The sequence below is a fragment of the Patella vulgata genome, chromosome 5 (assembly GCF_932274485.2).
Source record: "Patella vulgata chromosome 5, xgPatVulg1.2, whole genome shotgun sequence".
Taxonomy (NCBI): Eukaryota; Metazoa; Mollusca; class Gastropoda; family Patellidae; genus Patella; species Patella vulgata.
The window spans coordinates 361,397-382,500 of record NC_065883.2 but is presented as its reverse complement, the minus strand read 5'-3'; the positions used below and the strand labels follow the sequence as shown (position 1 = coordinate 382,500).

The window sequence follows — 21,104 nt, the reverse complement described above, 5'->3', positions numbered from 1 at the left end:
GTACTCAAATTCGTCATTTAAATTTTTAATTGAGAAAATAAATAAAAATCTCCAGTTTTGGATTCAATAGTATTAAAATTTTTTACTCAACGCTTTAAAGAGGCATAATGTAAGATTTGATAAAAAGCCGACAGTTCTCGCTATAGTTAAAGATAATAAAATATGTTTGTTTTGAAAATTTCAAATTACTTTATTCTGTGCGACGTTACCATGGTTGTTTGGAGGAGTCTCGATTGTCATTGCTACAGTTGTTACGATAGTAAACAAAGTCTCGATTATCCATTTTTTATTTAAATCATTAACCACCAATCGTGTTTAAATCCGTTGAAAATCTAGAGCATCCGATGGCATCGAGAGTTGATTATGGACTTGGTAAGTTAATAAATGTCTAATTAAAATAATTCATATAACATTTAAAGCCTAAGGAAAGACCAGCAATAGGAAGATTAAGCTCTTGCATAATACATCTTTAAATTCGTCATATCTGTGCAAATACCGAATACGAACTTGAATTATTTAAAGGAGCTAAAGCCTTCTTCTTTGGGACCTAGAAATTGACACAAATGGGTCCCAACGCATATAATAATGTAATATGAATGTATATGAACTGATTTACATTCAATCGTTTCTGTTTTTTTACTGTAATTTCTAATAAGTTATGTTCGGCGAAATACGCGAAGAGTCCCAATGGAATGGAATGGCAGTCTTTGGCGTCCGGTTATTCCAGTCTATACATCGGTAATATTCTCCTATATGGGATATGTTTACCTTCATTCATCGCGTCACTTCATACAAATGACACTCGAAAGCATCTTGGCATGCGATTCGTGTGCCAATTTTAAAATGTTCATTTTGTCTTAAATGTTGGATATCAGAAGCCCATCTTTTCCCGGTAATATAACATCAATGTTGATTTCAATTTACCAATAATTCGCGTTTTCAGTGTAGAAGACTGTGGATGATATTGAGTTAAAGACTTGGCTAGTTTAATGACTTCTGTTCCTATTAGAGATTCTACCTTCACGATGGTATAGTTTACAGCGGATCCACCCAGCAACGTTCAGATTGCTTTAAAATGAATCTACATGAAAGAGAGAGAGAGAAATGCGGTTTAACGTCCACTCGACACAAACTAGGTCATTTCGGGACTAACATATGGTTTAATTTTTTTTTCAATAATTTGTTTGCGCGTAGGGGTCTTTAGCAGTGGGAGGAAACCGGAGGACCCGGAGAAAACCCACGAGGTTGGACAGGCTACCCTACTCCTTGTCACGTACAACCAGAAATTCGAAACCTCGCCAGTTGACTCAATGACAGACTTCGTGATACAGCGCGCACGTGCTAACCATTCGGCCATCCAACCCATCGCTTTCAAATGCGATCAGGTTGCTTTAAGGTGAGTTTACATGAAACCGTATCAGTTAAACTCCAGATGCGCCATTTCAGTGATATGGGAATCAATATGTTGAAAGATGAATCTCTAATATTAGTCCAAGAATGATTCAATTCTGTTCAGTATTTACAAAGATATGTGGAACTGAAATGTCATCCATCTATAATACTGCTCGCTATGCAATAAACCCGCCGCCATTTTGTTTTCAGCGAAAATCTATTGATGGGCCTATTTAAAAAAAAGAAAAAAAGTCGGACATTATATAGCGTTGTTATTTTGATTTATGTTAAAGAATCAATCTGAACACAGCGTGAATCATATCTTGAGAAATTTGATATTTTTGCAAATAATGCTATGGCATAAGTTCTTTAACTCTTCTGGCTGATTTCTATGTTATGTTTTTAATTTCCCAAATTGTTTAATCCACTCTGTGGTTGAAATAGTTAACAAGACGCTACCCTAGCTGCCAGTTTTGGAAACTTGTGGTCGACCCAGTGCCCGATTCACTTATAGTAGGGTGGCCCACGCACCTACAGAAATACAGTCCACCGCTGATAGTTCGAGACTACCACTGAAGCGTGCACATTCGCCGTGTCGAGGCCAACTTTCTGACAGTATGATACTATAAATAGCCATGGCACGTGCAATTCTCTACAAATCTATCAACTATTACAGCCGTAAAAAAATTATTGTTGACGATTTTGAATAGCAGTGAAATTAAGCTTCTTGATTATTACAGCAGATTTAGAAATTACGTTCGTTTCATTTTTAAATCGCTTTATCATTAACTGTACCGTTAAGAGCGGCATCTTTTGGTTTAGTACAAATAATATCTCAGAAACACTCGGATTAGACAGGAACATGATACTAGCAGTAGTTTCATTTTACTTTTACAAGCTTCTTAAAACAATTGTTGAGCTAGCTAACGTGCTCATTTCTAAATTCAATTTCTTGTTCTAGCTTTCTGTTATGTTTCGTAAAAAAGTAGTCTTGATTATCCCGACCTGTCAATCAGCCCTAGAATGGTCGATAGACTGGTTAAGCGAGACTAATTTCAAAACAAGGGCACGTAACCTATCTTTTACTCAAAAGTGTCTGGATGTTATGGACGACACATGGAACCAGTTTTCAGTCTATTATTTATAGATGATTAATGGTCATAGCTTATTAAGTACAACATGATCGTTTATTTAGTGACTATAATTGTGTGAAACTGATTTGAGGCTTGGCATATATATAAATATTGTGGCGAAATTGTCGAGATATATGGAGATATTTATTTATGGTGGGTCACCCTACTTATAGGCTTGCCTGGCTAAAGTCTAGGACCCCTCTTTATCTAAATCAGGCACTGAGTTGATTACCCACGGGCAGATATCATTAGCGTTTATTTTTTTTTTTCTTCAAATAAAAAAGGTCCAAATAGTTACACACGATTGCCATAAACGTTTCCTTTGGTCTTTCAAAGCTCATAACAAGTTTTGTTCATTAACATATACCACCTTAAGTCTACACAAGCCGGATAGGCCTACCCGTTTAAAGGCAATAAGTCTCTAACTCAATATTTTCAATAATAATCGAAATTAAAAACACGAATTAGAATTCAATATTGATCAATTTCAATCAATATTGATGTTGTTATCTTGCAGTAAAACTATCTCATCCTAATATCCAATATTTAAGACACAATTTACATTTTATAATGAGTACACGAGTCGTGTACCCTAACTCGTGTACCCTATGGTTTCGGGTGCCATTTTGTAATTCAAAACATATCCTACAACACAATATCAAGTAATTAGTAAAGGCTGATTCACAAACGACAAAATAATAATTTAAAAACGTGTAGAATGCACTAAGCAGGCGTAAACGACTGAGGCGTAAACGACTGTCGTTCAGTTTGAACTGTTCACGTATTTCACCGAACATAATTGATTTGAAATTACAAAATTTTCTGTATCAAAAATTGAATATAAACCACTTTAAATACATTCATATTACATTAACATGTGCTTTTAGAACCGTTTTCGTATATTTCAAGTTTCCAAAAAATAGAGTCAAACGCCCTTTAAATTCGATTTTCTGAAAGTTTAAAGGCTCAATACCACTCTTGTTGTAACTGGATAATATGTCCCAATCTTTATTCTGGTCAACAAATTGCAATATTTTACAATATTCCAATTAATTGATGATACAAATTTCATCTTAACACACCTTATTTAAAAAATTAGAAAAATTCAACTAAATGATTTGAAAAGCCTGACGTAAAGCTTTTCAAATGTGACTTGGATTTAAAAATATTTTTGAACCCTCTGGACAAGTAAAATAGGATTTAATGGATAATTTACACAACAGGTAGGACACTAACACACCCAGTACTTAGATTAAGGCTATTTTTTATTTTCTGGAGCTGTCAAGCCAGCAAGAGTGTTATTGTCCCTTTAAGCTACGCTACTTGTAATATTCTATAATTAGGTCCAATACAATGTTTACCTCTCAATAACAGTCACTTATTGTTAATAAGTGCTATTTTGGTAGCCGTCCAATTCATGTCTGAGAAATTAGAAGACCACACTAACGCATGTGAGGGATCACGTGGCTAAGTGGGTAAGACGTTGGCTCGTTAGCCTGGAGGACGGGTGTTCGATCCCTGCATTGGCAGAGAAAGTTCATCCTGATTTTCCGAAGTGGTTTCCCCTTGTCAGTGATGCAGGGCCTGACAAGGACAGCTGTCTAGTCCTTCGGATGAGACGAAAAACCGAGGTCCCGTGTATACATTAGAATGCACGTAAAAGATCCCTTGGCAGTTGGAATTCGATATAAGAATAGGCAATAGTGCCGCTGCCCGGGCAAAATTTCCCTCATAGCACACTGTATGGCGTATGCCCTTCTTCATTAGCCCAGTATAGGAGCAGAACAGTAGGACGTTAGAACAGTAGAATTACTATGATAAAGGATTATGTTACATACACACAAATAGATGGAAATCCCTTGCTTAGGGGTGCCGGGGGGGGGGGGGGGTCAGTCAGCTCCACTGGTAGTTCCCCAGATAAGTGGGAATTTGGATAATCCAGATTCTTCTTGGCTCGAGCTAGCATTCGGACTGGAACATTCTATTCACGAGTCCACCCCGTCTTTTAATCTTTCATGGAAGTCGAGTACCGGTTTTAAATATATAATTAAATTTCTCCAGATCTTTGAGGTGCTCGACTGTTATTCGGATGACGCGGAATGCAGTCCTGTCAGTCCGCAAAACAGAGTATCGGTAGAATCGTCTGCCATGGTCGGTTGGGAATATTTCTTTGTAGCCCAAAATCCCTCTTTTGACCCGATTGTCACTGTGTGTGGGATTGAGACAATTCAATTATTGAACGTTTAATCGAATATCCTACTAGTTGGTCCAGGGAAATAAGGGAAATAACTCTTGATTCGTGGAATCAGACCACAATTGTTTCTCAAGGGAAGTCTTGCAACCACTGTCTAAAAAAACTTCTATTATGTTAAAAAAAATAAGAATGTTTTCATATTAAATAATTTAAAGTCCTTCTATATAAGGATGTGGTTTATCTACAATGTTTGTTGTAAATTCACATACATTCATCAAGTACAGGTCTTCATACATAAAACTGTTTCTTTACTTAAATCATTTAAACAATATTAAAAATTGACCTAAATTTGTCTGCTGTGTGGTTAGAATAGACTACTTGTTGGTTTATGACTTGTTTTAAGGCAGAGAGAAAGACATTACGTAATATATTGAAACTACACGAGGGCAGCATCATCAATATTTACGCAATGTCTAGCTCGAGATCTTTAAACAATTTAAAATACAGATATACTACCACAGACATGCATTACTATGATGTCATCGCAATACTACCACAGGCATCCATTACTATGATGTCATCGCATTAAGCCAACTTGTGTAAACACCCCACAATCGACATAATGCCTATACCATTAATTCATGCATGATGTCAGATCTGTATTTTAAGAGTGGTTGAAACTATTAAAAAACTAAAAATACAGACACTATCCCACATTTCAATGAAATCATCATGCGAGTCCAATATTTCATCTAATATAAATAATGTATAATGGTATGGATGATTTTATATCTGTATTTTAAGATTGACCTTTGACCTTTAAACAATGTGTGGTTTTATATCTTTAGATATGTTTAATCAGTATAATAGTACATTAGACCGTCTGCTATATCAGGATTTTAAATAATGTCATGGTAACCAGTGGCATACAGAGATGGGGGGCAGAGCAGCGAGAGGCCTAGGCATCCATTTCAGGGGAGCATCCAACTGAGGGGAGGGGCTATCCAACTGAGGGGAGGGGCTATCCAACTCCAGGGAGATTTCAATCAAGGAGAATCTAATTAAAGTGAAAGTTTTTTTTATGAAATTTGAATTTATTTGCTATTAACTTTGTTGTATAGACGGCTCTTCTTAATTTGAATAACAAGTTTAAAATGTCTTCCTTTCTCAGTACTAGCCCCTATACTGAAGTTTAGTTAGTTAGCCCCTATACTGAAGTCTTGATGGAAACTAATCAAAGATTTAGGCCCCGGACATCACTCTATCTCTGTACGCCACTGACAGTAACAAAATGTACAATTATTAATAAAAATTTATCGAAGGACTATAAAGGGGTGAGGGGGGGATGGGGGGAACATTTTAATTCTTATATACAAATATATTTAGATAAGATATAAGATATAAGATATATAATATATATATATATATAACATGTAATAAACACTGAAATAAAACAATATAACCTGGGTATCGTATAGTCGTCACGGTGTAGCAGAGTGAAAGTACGCGACAGTAGGAGAGACAGAGAGAGAGAAATGGGGTTTGACGTCCACTCGACACAAACTAGGTCATTTCGGGACTAACATATGGTATAATTTAATTTCAATAATTCGATTGCGCATAGGGGTCTTTAGCAGTGGGAGGAAACCGGAGGACCCGGAGAAAACCCACAAGGTTGGACAGTCGACCCTACTCCTTGTCACGTACAGCCGGGGTTCGAAACCACGCCAGTCAACTCAATGACAGACTTTATGATCCAGCGCGCGCACGCTAACCATTGAGCCATCCAATCCCCCGCAACAGTAGGAACCCGATATTTATTCTAGTAGAATGAGTGAGTACGCCACAGTACATGTAGGAACCCAATATTTATATTTAGGATTCTCAAGAAATTTGAACAAGTTGCCAACAATTGCTTGAAACTAACCATTGTGACAGCAGAAACCCAATAGTTTTCTATGATTCTCAAGAAATTTGAACAGTTTTCCAACAATAGATTGAAACTAAACATTAAACAGAGAAACTCGTGCTAAAACCACTCGACTACATGATACTCAGGTTGTAGTGAAAGCAACAATTGATTTTTACAAACAAGTTCATCTTCTTGATCAGATTATCACAAATGGCTCTACAACAATCTACATTCACATGACAAAAAAATACATTTCATCATTTCTTAATCGCTTTGTCGATACAGAAAAAGACAGAGGAGAAGTTTTACTTAATTAGTTGAGTTTTTTAATTTAGAGAAATTATATTACAATCTACAGTAACAGGACAAAAATTACATTTAATAAATTTTTGATCACTTTGTCGATACAGAAAAAGACAGAGAGGTTTTTCTTAATTAGCTGAGTTTTTCATTCAGAGAAATTAAATTACAACAGTTATGATATAAAAAACTTACAATTAGTAAAACTATCTTAAATGCTAATTTTTTTTACACTAATCAAGATTTTCTGATCTCTTACAATTCAAACTTTAAATACATAATTTAGAGTGTTAATACTTTGATTCAGGATTCAAAAATAACTTTACACTTAATCAGTGGAGCCCCTAGAGCTGCAGCATCAGAACTACTGGGTTTATCTGGATGCTCACCTCAGTAGAAGCACCAGAGCTGTACCATCAGAACTGATGTTTTTAAACCACTTCTGGGTAAATCTCTGGAAGCTGGCCTCAGTAGAAGCACCAAGGCTGCAGCATCAGAACTCGGGTTTTTAAACCACCACTGGTTAAATCTATGACAATCTGATTAAAACACAGATCCTATTTCGTTTCGTTTTTTATATTTCTGGAAGAGTTGTTATATAAGCCGCGTTCTGGTTAATTAGCCAATGAAACCATCTGTTACAGCGACTTCTTGGCGTGCTATGCACGGAACTGTGGGTAAACCACTAGAAACGTCAATGCTGATTGATTAATCAATGTCTGTAATCAGATTGAATCTATGGAGGGTATATTTGGTATAACTATGTAAGTTTTGAGTTAAATATAAAACAAAATGATATGGATAGTTTGTTAAGTGTTATAATATAAATCATATAATTTAAAAATTTCATTGGTTGTTGAAGGAATCACATCAAGTAACAATGTTTTCGATGTAGACCATTAAGTATAATTAATCTATATTATAAATTTGTATTAGGTAAGAGCTAAATCTGCCCATTGTATGTCTTTCTTTCGGCTTTAAATCTTATATAAACTATGATTTAGACATTTCTTCTCATGACAAGCGTATAATCAACTCTCTAGACCATCTGATGACTGAGATTTAAATAAACTGTTTCAGATGACAAGTACCACTTCTACGATAAATAACGATCTACGTTACAACTACATCCAGAATAAACAACAATTCATATTTCTCAACAAAAAAAAAAAGAGTAAAACTTTTATCAAAGGAAGAATTAGAATAAATCATTTAAATATTAAAATTAAGATAAATTTTGAAAATCAGAAAATCAGATCGTAAGAGCACTTATATCTAAATTTACTCTTAAAAATTATCCTAAAAAATTCATGAAGAGGTATCTCATAAGAATATTTAATAGAAAATTTTAGCGGATTATTTACAATTATTAAATGCTGCTCTGAGAAACTCTACACGACTATCTATTATACAAACAATTTTTTTTTCACATATCGAAAGCTGTAATGTTGACAACACTAATAATAATTTTAAATACAGGCTCGATATTAAGCCTTTCGCACCCTGTACATTCAAATACAGACTTGACATTAACCCTTTAGGACCCTGTACATCTAAATACTGACTACCCCCAATTCCCTGAATAAAGTGAGAGAAAAGTGATTTTTGTAGCTCATTTAGAATCTGTCTGAAACTACTGCTCCCCAGTCACATTATAATACTATCAGGATACCCAGCCTTGCCCGCTGTCCATATTCGCCCGGGGGACCAAATCGCCTTGGGCCCAATTAATTCAGGGCCCAAATTCGATGGCCTAAAACATTCATCGGTTCATAATTACATGCGACACAGGTTTATGGAGGATTAGAGAGGTAGGGTCCAGTTGCTCAAGGGTTAACAGTATTATGACACATACCTTGACTACATTAGCTGAATTTATCATAATGGGGATTATATAAGATCTATTAAAATAAACTGGATATCAAAATAGGACTGGTAGTGCATGCTTAATTAACTTTTGTTGACCAGAATCAATAGGATGTCTTCTAATTTTGAAATATAATGGCTGAATGAAATTCTTGCAGGATGACTTTAAAGCTGCAATTTCATATTTTTATGTTATATTTTTAAAATTTATTAAAATAAAGCCTTAAAATAAATGGTATCCATAAAAAGTCCTACCTTGTTAAAGAATAATCCTATTAATCCTATAATTCGCTATTGCCAGCTGAGAAATTGGAAAAAAAATCATTTTCAACTTCAAATTCCAATGTTTGAAGTTAGCTGATGCATGGAGACAATAGGAAAACAAGGGAGGTAATTTTGTTATCATTTCCTGTGTCAATGATTTTTAAGGGTGGGAAATAATGCCCATGGTCGTATAATAGTGAGTTGATAACCTATTAAGCAAAAGACATAGAAATAATTATGTTTTGACTTTCTTAGAAAATATGAAATTCTCGCTTTAACACTATGGTTGGTGCGATGTGTAAAATAATGGTCACATTCAATGATGATTTTACTATTTGAATATTCGATTTAAAAATTGACAATTTTTGGACTGCTTACATTTTCCCGTTTCTTGAAGGTCTTAGTATTTTCAATTCAACATATTTTTCTATGTTTAATTTTCAATACTAGCTGATTTCAATTTGTATATTTCTGGCAACATTCATATGAGATCCTTCCATCTATATCAAATATATACAAAGTAAATATTTCATAGAAGACAAATAACAGATCAAACATCCACTAGATGAAACTAAATGTTAGTTTGAATTTGAATATTCCAAAAAGCAAAATGAAATGGGTTTAATGTCCTACTTTCCTGCACTGACTGGGCTTATGAAGACGGGCATATATATCGAATTCCAACTGTTAAAGGTTCTTTTACATGCATGCCAATGTGTACATGGTACCACAGTTTTTGACCCATCTGAACAACTAGACAGCTATCCATGTCAGGCACCACTGACACTGGATTGTGTAAGCAATACAGATAATATTTATGGCGAATAAGACGGCTAATATAGTCAAGGTATAGGATGTATGTGGCGGAAGCTAATGTAGTCAAGGTATAGGATGTTTGTGGCAGCTAATGCAGTCAAGGTATATGATGTATGTGACAGCTAATGTAGTCAAGGTATAGGATGTATATGGCGGCTAATGCAGTCAAGTTATAGGATGTATGTGACAGCTAATGTAGTCAAGGTATAGGATGTATGTGGCGGCAGCTAATGTAGTCAAGGTATAGGATGTTTGTGACCAAATTTGATTTTTTGAAGATGTATAAACAACATTTACATAAACATAAAAAAAAACATAAATAATTCTAGTTTTCTTATGTACAACAAATTGCACTTGGTCTTTGTTTCGGATAGCCAGGCACCGAATCAGGGCGCTTGTTGCCCTTATAAGGAGAAGAAGGGAGACAACTGACAAAAAAAGGAAGTTTAAATATATAGGGTACCATGGCGACTGCCACCGTCACCAATATCCAGCTCAAGATCTTCATGTAAGTGAGCTTGACTTAATGATGAGGTTGCCATGGCAATATCAGGCATAACGTCACTTAAAACACTATCACTACTTCCTTCATTCTGAAAATAACACACAAAAAAAAAAAATTATTATTAAAGCACATCGTATATTATTATCGTGAAAGAAAGGACCTTTATGTTGACGGGTTCAGTTTTATTCTTTCAATATTGAGGCAAGTAAATTTAAATGGGCTAATAAAGACAGACACACGCCATACAGTGTTGTTCTTAGTGTTTAACGTATACTTTCATCGAGTGTGATATCACAGACAAGTTGTCTAATTTTCATTTTAATTAGCTTAGCCCACAAGATTGAGAAGGCGCCCCTATTGCTATCTCCATGCCTCGTACTCTCACACCAGAGAGTGGATGGCCGAATGGTTAGCACGTGCGTGCTGTATCATAACGCCTGTCATTGAGTCAACTGGCGTGGTTTCGAATCCCCGGTTGTACGTGACAAGGATTAGGGTCGCCTGTCCAACCTCGTGGGTTTTCTCCAGGTCCTCCGGTTTCCTCCCACTGCTAAAGACCCCTAAGCGCAAGTGAATTATTGAAAAAATATTAAACCATGTTAGTCCCGAAATGACCTAGTTTGTGTCGAGTGGACGTTAAACCCTATTTCTCTCTCTCTCACACCAGAGATCGAAACCATAACCACAAACCAGATGTGACCGGCCAGCTAGAGGTCGACACACGACACTCTAGACCACTAGGCCATCCCTGCAGTGTGCAATAAGAGAAATTTTGTCTGGACAGTGGCCTTTTCCACCAACTGTGAAGGGTTGTACCAGATTGTTCATTGGCTGAGCACTAAAATCATAGCACATAGCCCTTAGGCAATGAAATGGCTGGACATTCTTATAGGTGACAGAGAAATGGGGTTCGACATCCTTTTGACACAAAATACGTCATTTCGGGACTAACATATGGTTTAATTTTATTTCAATAAACCCCGAGAAAACCCACATGGTTGGACAGGCAACCGTACCCAAAACCACGCCACTTGACTCAAAGAAAAATCTATAAAACAGTGAATAACAGACTTACCTCCCCTGGACTATATGAAGTAGACGGTGATAGTGAGGAAGTAGGACTATGTTTGACACGTATCGGTGAATGATGACGCTGCTGATGATGATGGTGATGATGATGATGATAATAACGATGTTGAATATATTGAGTGTTCTGTGGATAATAGTACTGACTATTCTGTAATACTTCCACCGTACTATCAGGTAAACCGAACTCACGGACAACTTTTAATTGTATATTAAACGTAACCATCCGTTTATCGGAACATGGTAACGAACACGCTCTCTGAGCAAGTTTACTTTTGCGTAATTCTTGTTCTCGGTGCATCATCAATATCATTGTACTTCGGTCAGGCACTGAAAATAAACACAGAAGTCATGTTACTCTAAAATTAAATAAACAAGTCGCTTTACGCTCAAGAAAATAAACTTATACGTAACTTTACGCTCAAAAAATATAAACGAAAAAGGCGTTTCACGCTAAAAAAAATAAACAAATAAGTCGTTTTATGCTCAAGGAAAAAATATGCAAGTCACTTTACGCTCAAGAAAATAAATACACAACTCAATTTACGCTCAAGAAAAATGAACACACAAGTCACTCTACATCCAAGAAAATAAACTCAAGAAAATAAAGACATAAGCCACTTTATACTCAAGAAAATAAACACTTTACCCCCAAAATGAATGAAATGGGGTCCAACTCCAATTTCCTACACGAAATAAATAATTAGGACTTGTATATGCGATGCACTCGGCTATGAGGGAAGTTTCCCACAAACATATGAGTATACAGATTGTCCCATGTGACCAACTGGCTTACTTGGCTATCCGTCTCGGACTTGAGGAAAGCAACCTTGAAAATCCCGAGATATGAGATCGAACCCAGAAACAGAAACTTTTATATCATCCATCTGTTTGCTGCCTGTACCTAATATTGTATTTAGCTGTACCTGTATTTAGTAAATTGTATTTAGCTTTACCTGTATTTAGTAAATTAGATTTAGTATATACACTTACCTGGTATTGTACCTGCTATAATATCAACAGGTGAAGCTGGTGTTGTAGGATAAGGCAATGAGAAAGGTCGATCTTCAATCATATATAATGTATCTGGTATGGCTGACATGTGAATCATTCTAACTCTACTTGTATCCAGTTCTTGGGCCTGTGATAGTTGTTCTTCTAATATAGCCTGTTTAAAGATAATCAAATTTAACTTCAAGGTTTTCCTCACCAACAGGGATAATGAAAAGTTTGATATAACAAAATTTTGTCCAGATAGAAATTTAAATCCAGAGAGACAGAGAGAGAGAAATGGGGTTTAACGTCCACTCGACACAAACTAGGTCATTTCGGGACTAACATATGGTTTAACTTTATTTCAATAATTCGCTTTCGCGTAAGGGGTTTTTAGCAGTGGGAGGAAACCGGAGGCCCGCTGAAAACCCACGAGGTTGGACAGGCGACCCTACTCCTTGCCACGTACAACCGGGGATTCGTAACCACGCCAGTCGACTCAATGACAGACTTGATGATACAGAGCGCGCACGCTAACCATTCAGCCATCCAACCCCCAAATTTAAATCCAACTGTCAATGTTGTGGACATTGTTTCTTGCCAGGTTCTCTGTAATGCACCATTGACAGGAGGGGGAGGGGGATACCATGCTGAAAAATCCTGTGGATATTTCTTGACCATCATCGGGCTCTGCGATCGAATCTGATTATTGAGCTACTGTGGCTACCAAACATAGAAATAATAAATCGGAATTTATCCAAAAATAGACAAATATATAGGTTGGAATTGGAGATAATATCGGTCAGGAGAACAGATGCTGGTGTGTGTTTTACTAGACAATGTCCTCACACCAACATCTATTTATAGACAGAGAAAAAAAGCTCCACTTAATATCTATTTCCATAGTGACAAAACCCACTTAATATCTATTTCCATAGTGACAAAACCCACTTAATATCTATTTCCATAGTGACAAAACCCACTTAATATCTATTTCCATAGTGACAAAACCGACACTTAATATCTATTTCCATAATGACAAAACCCACTTAATATCTATTTCCATAGTGACAAAACCCACTTAATATCTATTTCCATAGTGACAAAACCCACTTAATATCTATTTCCATAGTGACAAAACCCACTTAATATCTATTTCCATAGTGACAAAACCCACTTAATATCTATTTCCATAGTGACAAAACCCACTTAATATCTATTTCCATAGTGACAAAACCCACTTAATATCTATTTCCATAGTGACAAAACCCACTTAATATCTATTTCCATAGTGACAAAACCCACTTAATATCTATTTCCATAGTGACAAAACCCACTTAATATCTATTTCCATAGTGACAAAACCCACTTAATATCTATTTCCATAGTGACAAAACCCACTTAATATCTATTTCCATAGTGACAAAACCCACTTAATATCTATTTCCATAGTGACAAAACCTACTTAATATCTATTTACAGAGAGACGGAGACAAATCCAAGTCTCCTCAAATATTTCAATAATTTGCTTGTGGTGGGGGTCTTTTAGCAGTGGGAGGAAACCGGAGGATCCGGAGAAAACCCACGAGGTTGGACAGGCGACCTTACTCCTTGTCACGTACAACCCGAGACCGAAACCACACCAGTTGACTCAATGACAGACCTTATTATACAACGTGCTAACAACCGGCCATTCACGCCCCTAAACTTTTAAGGTGTCATTCAGTACACCTAACTTTACCAGAAACCATAAAAAAAAAAACCTCGTCTTGCAATTTTTTTTAGGGGTTGACTCCTTTTCTTTTTATAAATTGACTGGTCTAATTTACAGACAGGCGGACGGAGACAAAACCTACTTAGCATCTATTTACCTTTGCTTCTTCGTAGTATGGTGTAAACAGCCGTGGTCGAACAAATATACCGTTATTTCTACCTCGAATCCAAGCACATGTTCTATTGGTCGGTATATCGTCTCCTAACATGTGAGAGGGAGGCGTACTAACCAAACCCCTTTTAATAGCGTTATTTAATATATCGTTATTATAGGGTATCACATGATCCATTCTAACCAATGGTAAAAGGTCTGCTAGTATTTCCCGTAGTTCTACATCGTTTAAATCTCGTTTTTTTACGCCTTTTTTACTCACACTGTGAGCTGTATGACTAAGTAGATTTGGCTCTGAAATTAAAGATAAATGAAATGAAATGAAATGGGGTTTAACGTCCTACTGTTCTGCTCCTAACCTGGGCTAATGAAGACGGGCATACGCCATACAGTGTGCTATGAGGGAAATTTTGCCCAGGCAGCGGCGTTACCGCCTAATCTTATATCGAATTCCAACTGCCAAGGGATCTTTTACGTGCACGCCAATGTGTATACGGGACCTTGGTTTTTCGTCCCATCCGAACAACTAGACAGCTGTCCTTGTCAGAAAATAAAAGATAAAGTAAACACTAGATTATGAATAGCTATCTACTTCAAGAATAGATCTCTGACTTAAATGGCCACCATATTCAACAATTTGTATACTGGGGCCTATTTCACGAAATTATAACTAAGATAAAATTCAAATTTTAGTAATTTGATTGGATAATATTAGGTTGATTTTAGTGCTTAGCCAATCAAAATTGAAGTGTCTACTAAAATTTGGATTTTATCTTTAGTTAAGGTTTCGAGAAACAGGGCCCAGTTCTGTAACATGATCTTACTCCGGTTCACATCCGTTATACACAAAAACACTCAATAAACGTTTTCAATTATATCAAATGGAAGCAGAATATATACTTCTCACAATTCTCCAAACATACTTAGTGTTTTTGACTAAAATGTCGGTCAACTAGCTTAGTGTCTGTTCGCAACTGTGTAAACAAACAGCATAAGTTTAATATGATGGATAGCAAGGAAATATTTGTATACATTGATAATCTGCAAGATATCCCTTATCTTTTACAGCGCATTCTGTTACCGTTAGAGACCATGCCACCCCCATGACGACAGACCATAAGATATGAATGGTGTAAGATATGACTATTTACCTCTTTCTTCTATACGTTTAACAAGTTGATGTTCACCCCATTTTAATACGGATGTAAGTACGTCTAATTCTCCAGACTAAAATAAAATAATATATATATATACATTTCATTTATTATACCTCTTCTAAAATCAAAATCATTGATTCATGATTTAATCATAAATGTCAAGATGGGAGTGTATATAATTTATAAGATAGGTTGCCAGGCAACGAAACATACACCCACAGCAACTAAATCGTTCGGGCAGTCAACAAGGGTTGTCGCATATTTTTACTTTTTTCGGTAATGAAACATTTATAATACACTAAAATCTGGTTAAGAGCAACAACTCACGAAGTAATTATCAGAAAACTATTAGAATTTGTTTGGTTTTTATAAAGTTCTGTCCCATGCTAACGTTTTGTATGCAAAGCTTTTAATATCATAGATTTAACTGTTCAAGTCATAAAAATTCATTGAAAATCAATATACTTGTTCGTCTCAAGATCTTAAACTCTGTGTATCAATCTGAAGTCAATCGGATGATAACTTAAGGGCCATAACTTTGGCAGTAATTATCGGAAATCGTTGAAAATCAATAGGAATCTTCGTCTCATGACCTCAAACACTGTGTATAAATTTAAGGTCAATTGGATATTAACTTTGGCCTCTAGAGCGTCCACAAGATTTTTCAAAGTGATCAAGGGCCATAACTGTGGCAATAATTATCGGAAATCGCTGAAAATCAATAAGCTTCTTCGTCGCAAGACCTTAAACACTGTGTATAAATTTAAAGTCAATCAGATATTCACTTTAGCCTCTAGAGCGTCCACAAGCAATTGTGGACGCCGGCCGGCCGGACGGGGGCGACGACAATATACGACCACATTTCAATGTGGGCGTATAAAAATGAAAAATATGGGTAAAAATCAAAACGTCTTAAAGGAGGTAAATCGCTAATATTTGGGACCTAGAAATTGACACAAATGGGTCGCAATGCATATAATAATGTTATATAGACTGATTTACATCCAATCGTCTCTGTTTTTACTGTTATTTCTAATTAGTTATGTTCGGCACTGGTTATTCCAGTCTACACTGATACTGCGCATGACCTCCAGATAAGAATACAGCATCATCGTTTGAAATGATTTGTGGAATATGTCTAGCTTCTTTCTTTGAGTCCCTAGTTACAAATGGCGCTGAAACCCATTATGGTACATGTACATGATTAGTGTTCCAATGGTAAAATGTTTATTTTGCCTTAAATATTGGATATCAGAAGCCCATCTTTTCCCAGTAAGATCACAACATCAATGTTGATTTAAATTGACAAATAATTTGTGTTTTCAATGTCGAAGACCTTGGATGATATCGAGTTAGAGACATAGCTACATGTACTTTAAACAAAAAAAACTTCAACAGTCCAAAAAAAGAAGAAGATTATTTCTATTCAAAAAGTTGCATAGAAAATTAAAGTATCCACTTAGACTGCAAGTGTTAGTTTGTTGGGGTCTTTGAGGTGATTGAGCGACGAGATGTTGACAGGTCAACTACTCGTCATGTTTATTCTTTATTCATGAAGACAAAAACTTCCATTCTAAACTCTTTGTTTGTTCTTGTCAGGTGATTGTTTACATATTGAAACTCATGTATTGAGATAAAAGGTAAGTTTAACAGGTAGTTGGATTGGTGTTATCGTCAACGACAACGAAACAAAGACAAGATACGGATATAACCTATAGTGATTCACATCCTCAATAAAAATAGATTAATGTACGTCTTTCTCTTAACACTGTTTATTATCGTAAAATAAACAAAAAATAAAAAATTTTGTACAAGATTTTTCATATATTTTAGAATAAATACATCTTGGTTGAGTAGAATTAATCTATTTTAAATTACAGTTAACTTGACCTGGATGTATCTTTATAACGAGATAAAAACAGATATTATATTGAATAGCTGACCTGGATGTATAGCACGATAAAAACAAATAATATTCTATTGAATAGCCGTAACAACACATATGTCATGTACATGTAATAACTTAAATTATTAAAAAATCTGATGAATGTCGACTTCTAACTCAAATATTGTACACCTCTAATTATATAAAATAAAGAAACTGTACAGAGAGAGAATTAAAAGGGATTTAAGGGGGTTTAATGTCTTCAGCAGTAGGAGAAAAACAGAGAAAACCCACGAGGATGGACAGGTGCCCCTTAGTCCTTTTCACATACAAGCAGGGAATCGAAACCATGCCACTTGATCAATGACAGACCTTATGATTTCATGCACACATGTTAACCGCTAGACCTCCCACCCCCACCCCACCCCTCCAAAAACTGAATACAAAGAGGATATTTGTCGTTTTACAGTGAATAACATATTTTATTTCATCGAGAAGCAAGAAAACGTATATTTTCACGAATGCGTAGCATGAGTGAAAATATAAACGTTTTTCTTGCTTAGAGATGAAATAAAATATGTAATTCACGACAAAACGACAAATGTTCTATTTATTTTATGATTTTACAATCATTTTAGGTAAAAACAACTAGCCAGTGGAATAACACTTTTATTTCACTGATAAAACGCGGTATTCCACTACTGATCATAAAATAAAAACTATATACGTACCTGTAAAAAGTCTGAAGTAAGTGCTTCTATTAAATAAGGTTTTGATAATTCAGTTAGAACTGGACAGTGAGCTATATGTAGATATTCCTCCGTTAAATAATGTAATGCTTGTCGATGTACCCAGACGGAACCATGTGGTTCGGAACTCCACGTTAAAATAGATACCAGGTTATCTGTGGTTATACTCTCTACGATAATATCTTCACATCCTTAAATTACATAATTTGTTATATATTCATTTACATTCAAAAACATGACAAATACAGACTTTCACACTTTAAAGAACTTTCTCAATGAATGGTAGGGCTGGACGATATTTTCGGTAATTCGATAAATCGCGATATTAAAATTTGAATTCCGTTGTAGTGTACCGAATAGGAGAAATTACGTCTGGTTCTTTGAGTCTACTCATACCTACATGTTATTCAACATTTTGAAAGATGGCGGAACATTGCGAAGCTCAAGCTGATCGAACTGTAGTAATAAAGCCTAAAAACATTGTACGAGTCATATATGGCTCTACTTTGGTTTTGATGAGAACGACGAAGCGCAAACGAAAGTTTTATGTAGATTTTGCAAGCGTCGTGTACTTGCAAAAGGCGGCAACACCAGCAACTTGTACGTTCATTTAAAAATACATCACCCAATTGAATATGCGGAACTTTTAAGTTCAAGAGAGGGGGGAGGGAATGACCTGTTTTTAACACTTATATAATCACATCTTTTATAATAAAACTAAAATATCGGGATATTGTGATATATCGCGATATATCGTTAGCTTTTTATAATAAAACTAAAATATCGCGATATAGTGATATATCGTCGTTTTTTTGGGAAATATCGCGATAATTGATTTTACCAATATCGTCCAGCTCTAATGAATGGCTCGACGATAACATTTATATTTGTACTTTCATTAGTCATAATAAAGAAATGAAATAAAATGGACCCTATGTTTCTGGATAAACAGTCTTAACCATGCAGTGGGTAATGAGGGGAGTTTTGTTTTGATAGTGTTTTTCCAACTACTCTTCTTTGATTTCCCACTTTTAAGGAAGATGTTGCCAAGACAACGGTGTTACCATCAAGATACTCCTACTGTTAACGAGTACTTGTACATGTACAAGTACACAGGACTTTGGTTTCTGTACCTTGCCAGACACCCCTTCCTGTACCAATGACAAGGGTACACCACTCTAGAAAAACCTGAGGAAATTTCTCAACCAAAACAGAGATTGAACTAGGAACATCCTGGTTATGGAACTAGTGTCTTACTTATGGAGCCACCTAGAAATGGTTCCACTACTAATATCTTCTGTATTGCTCATTCTAGGGAGTTTCCTTGAGCAGGTTTCGTCATGATTTGATAAAACCCGACTGCTACCAAAATATCTGTCCATTTTAAACTGGCCGCCAAACCAGAAAATTACATGATTTCATGTCACTCGAAATTACAGAAAAACTGTTCGGTAAGATAAGATTAAGTTCCACTCTTCACTATTTGTAACATAATTACTTATGTACATGCAAACTGTGATGATATGTGTTGAAAATTTTTCAATTGAACCTAATTTTACTTGAGCAAAGCCTTGAATGGTGTTTCAATTGTAGCCGTGAATAAGACAATTATCTTGGCTACAAATATTGTAGCTAGGAGCCACCTAGGTTCCCTTTTTCTTGCAGAATGAAGGAATAATAAAATAATTACCTTGAGACAAGACAGGAAAATCGAGAAATTGCCCTATTTGAAACACTTCCATAGCCTCATCACATAAAGTCATATGATATTTACCGCTAGCAACCATAGCTTGAATCTCACTAAGACTACACATGCTCGAACTACCCCGTACAATACACGATAAATCTATACAATCCTGATATATAGCGTTTAATAACACACGCGCATATCGTCTAGATATTACACCTTCATCTAACACAATACGAGACGGTGCTCTAAGAGCACGCTCAGTAATCTCTTCTCCAGAACGAGCCCGTCGTATTATTAAGTTTCTAAAGAAAGGCGAACGTGCGGCAAGAATTGCTTTATGACATGGGATTTCAAGTTTTGTAAGTCGACTGCCCGCGTGCATACTCTGAGCGTGATCAGCAACAGCAGCTAACGGATCCACATGTTCGTTGTCTGATGAAAATACTAAAACAGCGTCATTCAGTTCTCCGTTTTCTAATAATGTTTTCATGTCATGTCCTAAGGGGTTCGGGGTTCCAAATTCTTCCGCTAATCTGGATAAAATCTCACTTCCTTCGCTAGTAAGTTCTTGAGTATTTAACTCGTCTGTGTATAAAAATCTCAAAATGGTTGAAAACAATTGCACATCTACTCCGGGCGTTTTTAACTTGACAGGAACTCGACAGCCGTAATCCGGATAATGAGACAAGAGGTTTTTAAAGAAAGGGCTCCGCACCGCTAGGATAGATCTGTGAGCTGGGAAACACGCCCCTTTATAAATGAGATCTACGTCCGTGCAAAATTTAAAATCAAACAAATTTGATAAGTCTTGTCGTAACGAGTTGGCGATTGGTCTCGCCATATTGGCCGAGATTGCCAATTCTTTTAACGCTGCCATTGCGTCATATTCGCGAACTAGAGAACTAATATCGCGAACATTCCAGGTGGACAATAATTCCTTTAACGATTTCCCATAATCCAAGGAACGGCTGTGTCGACGCACTCTTGATAACTTTTTCCGCAACGTTGCAAATTTTGATGCCTTTTTCTTCTTTTCCTTTGCACTCAATTCACTATCTGAGACAACATACGCATTTGATGATATCCGAGCAAACGCAGACCGCGAGGCCGCATGAGCTCGTTCAGGAATTGAAGAGTTGGTTCCCATTACGTTGTTCTAGAAAATCGTTTTTTTTTTATCAAACAGCAGCCATTTTTAATGAGTAGCCATCAAGCTGTAAAATATAAAACAATATAGATGTTACATATAAAGACAACGATATCTCACACAGAAATGG

The 21,104-nt window shown here is 36.0% G+C and overlaps 1 protein-coding gene across 1 annotated transcript in view; it reads right to left on the bottom strand.

The window, feature by feature from the left end:
- Positions 1-8,175: 8,175 nt before the first annotated feature.
- Positions 8,176-21,104, bottom strand: part of LOC126821664 (BTB/POZ domain-containing protein 7) — a 30,817-nt gene continuing 17,888 nt past the window's right edge. The window contains exons 2-8 of the mRNA XM_050550136.2: positions 19,828-21,041; positions 18,120-18,328; positions 15,498-15,573; positions 14,333-14,640; positions 12,462-12,636; positions 11,458-11,798; positions 8,176-10,470 (exon numbers count right to left, since the gene is read on the bottom strand). Coding sequence (XP_050406093.1) covers positions 10,324-10,470; positions 11,458-11,798; positions 12,462-12,636; positions 14,333-14,640; positions 15,498-15,573; positions 18,120-18,328; positions 19,828-20,974 — 2,403 coding nt within the window. The 5' untranslated portion in view covers positions 20,975-21,041 and the 3' untranslated portion in view covers positions 8,176-10,323. The remainder of the gene's footprint in view (positions 10,471-11,457; positions 11,799-12,461; positions 12,637-14,332; positions 14,641-15,497; positions 15,574-18,119; positions 18,329-19,827; positions 21,042-21,104) is intronic.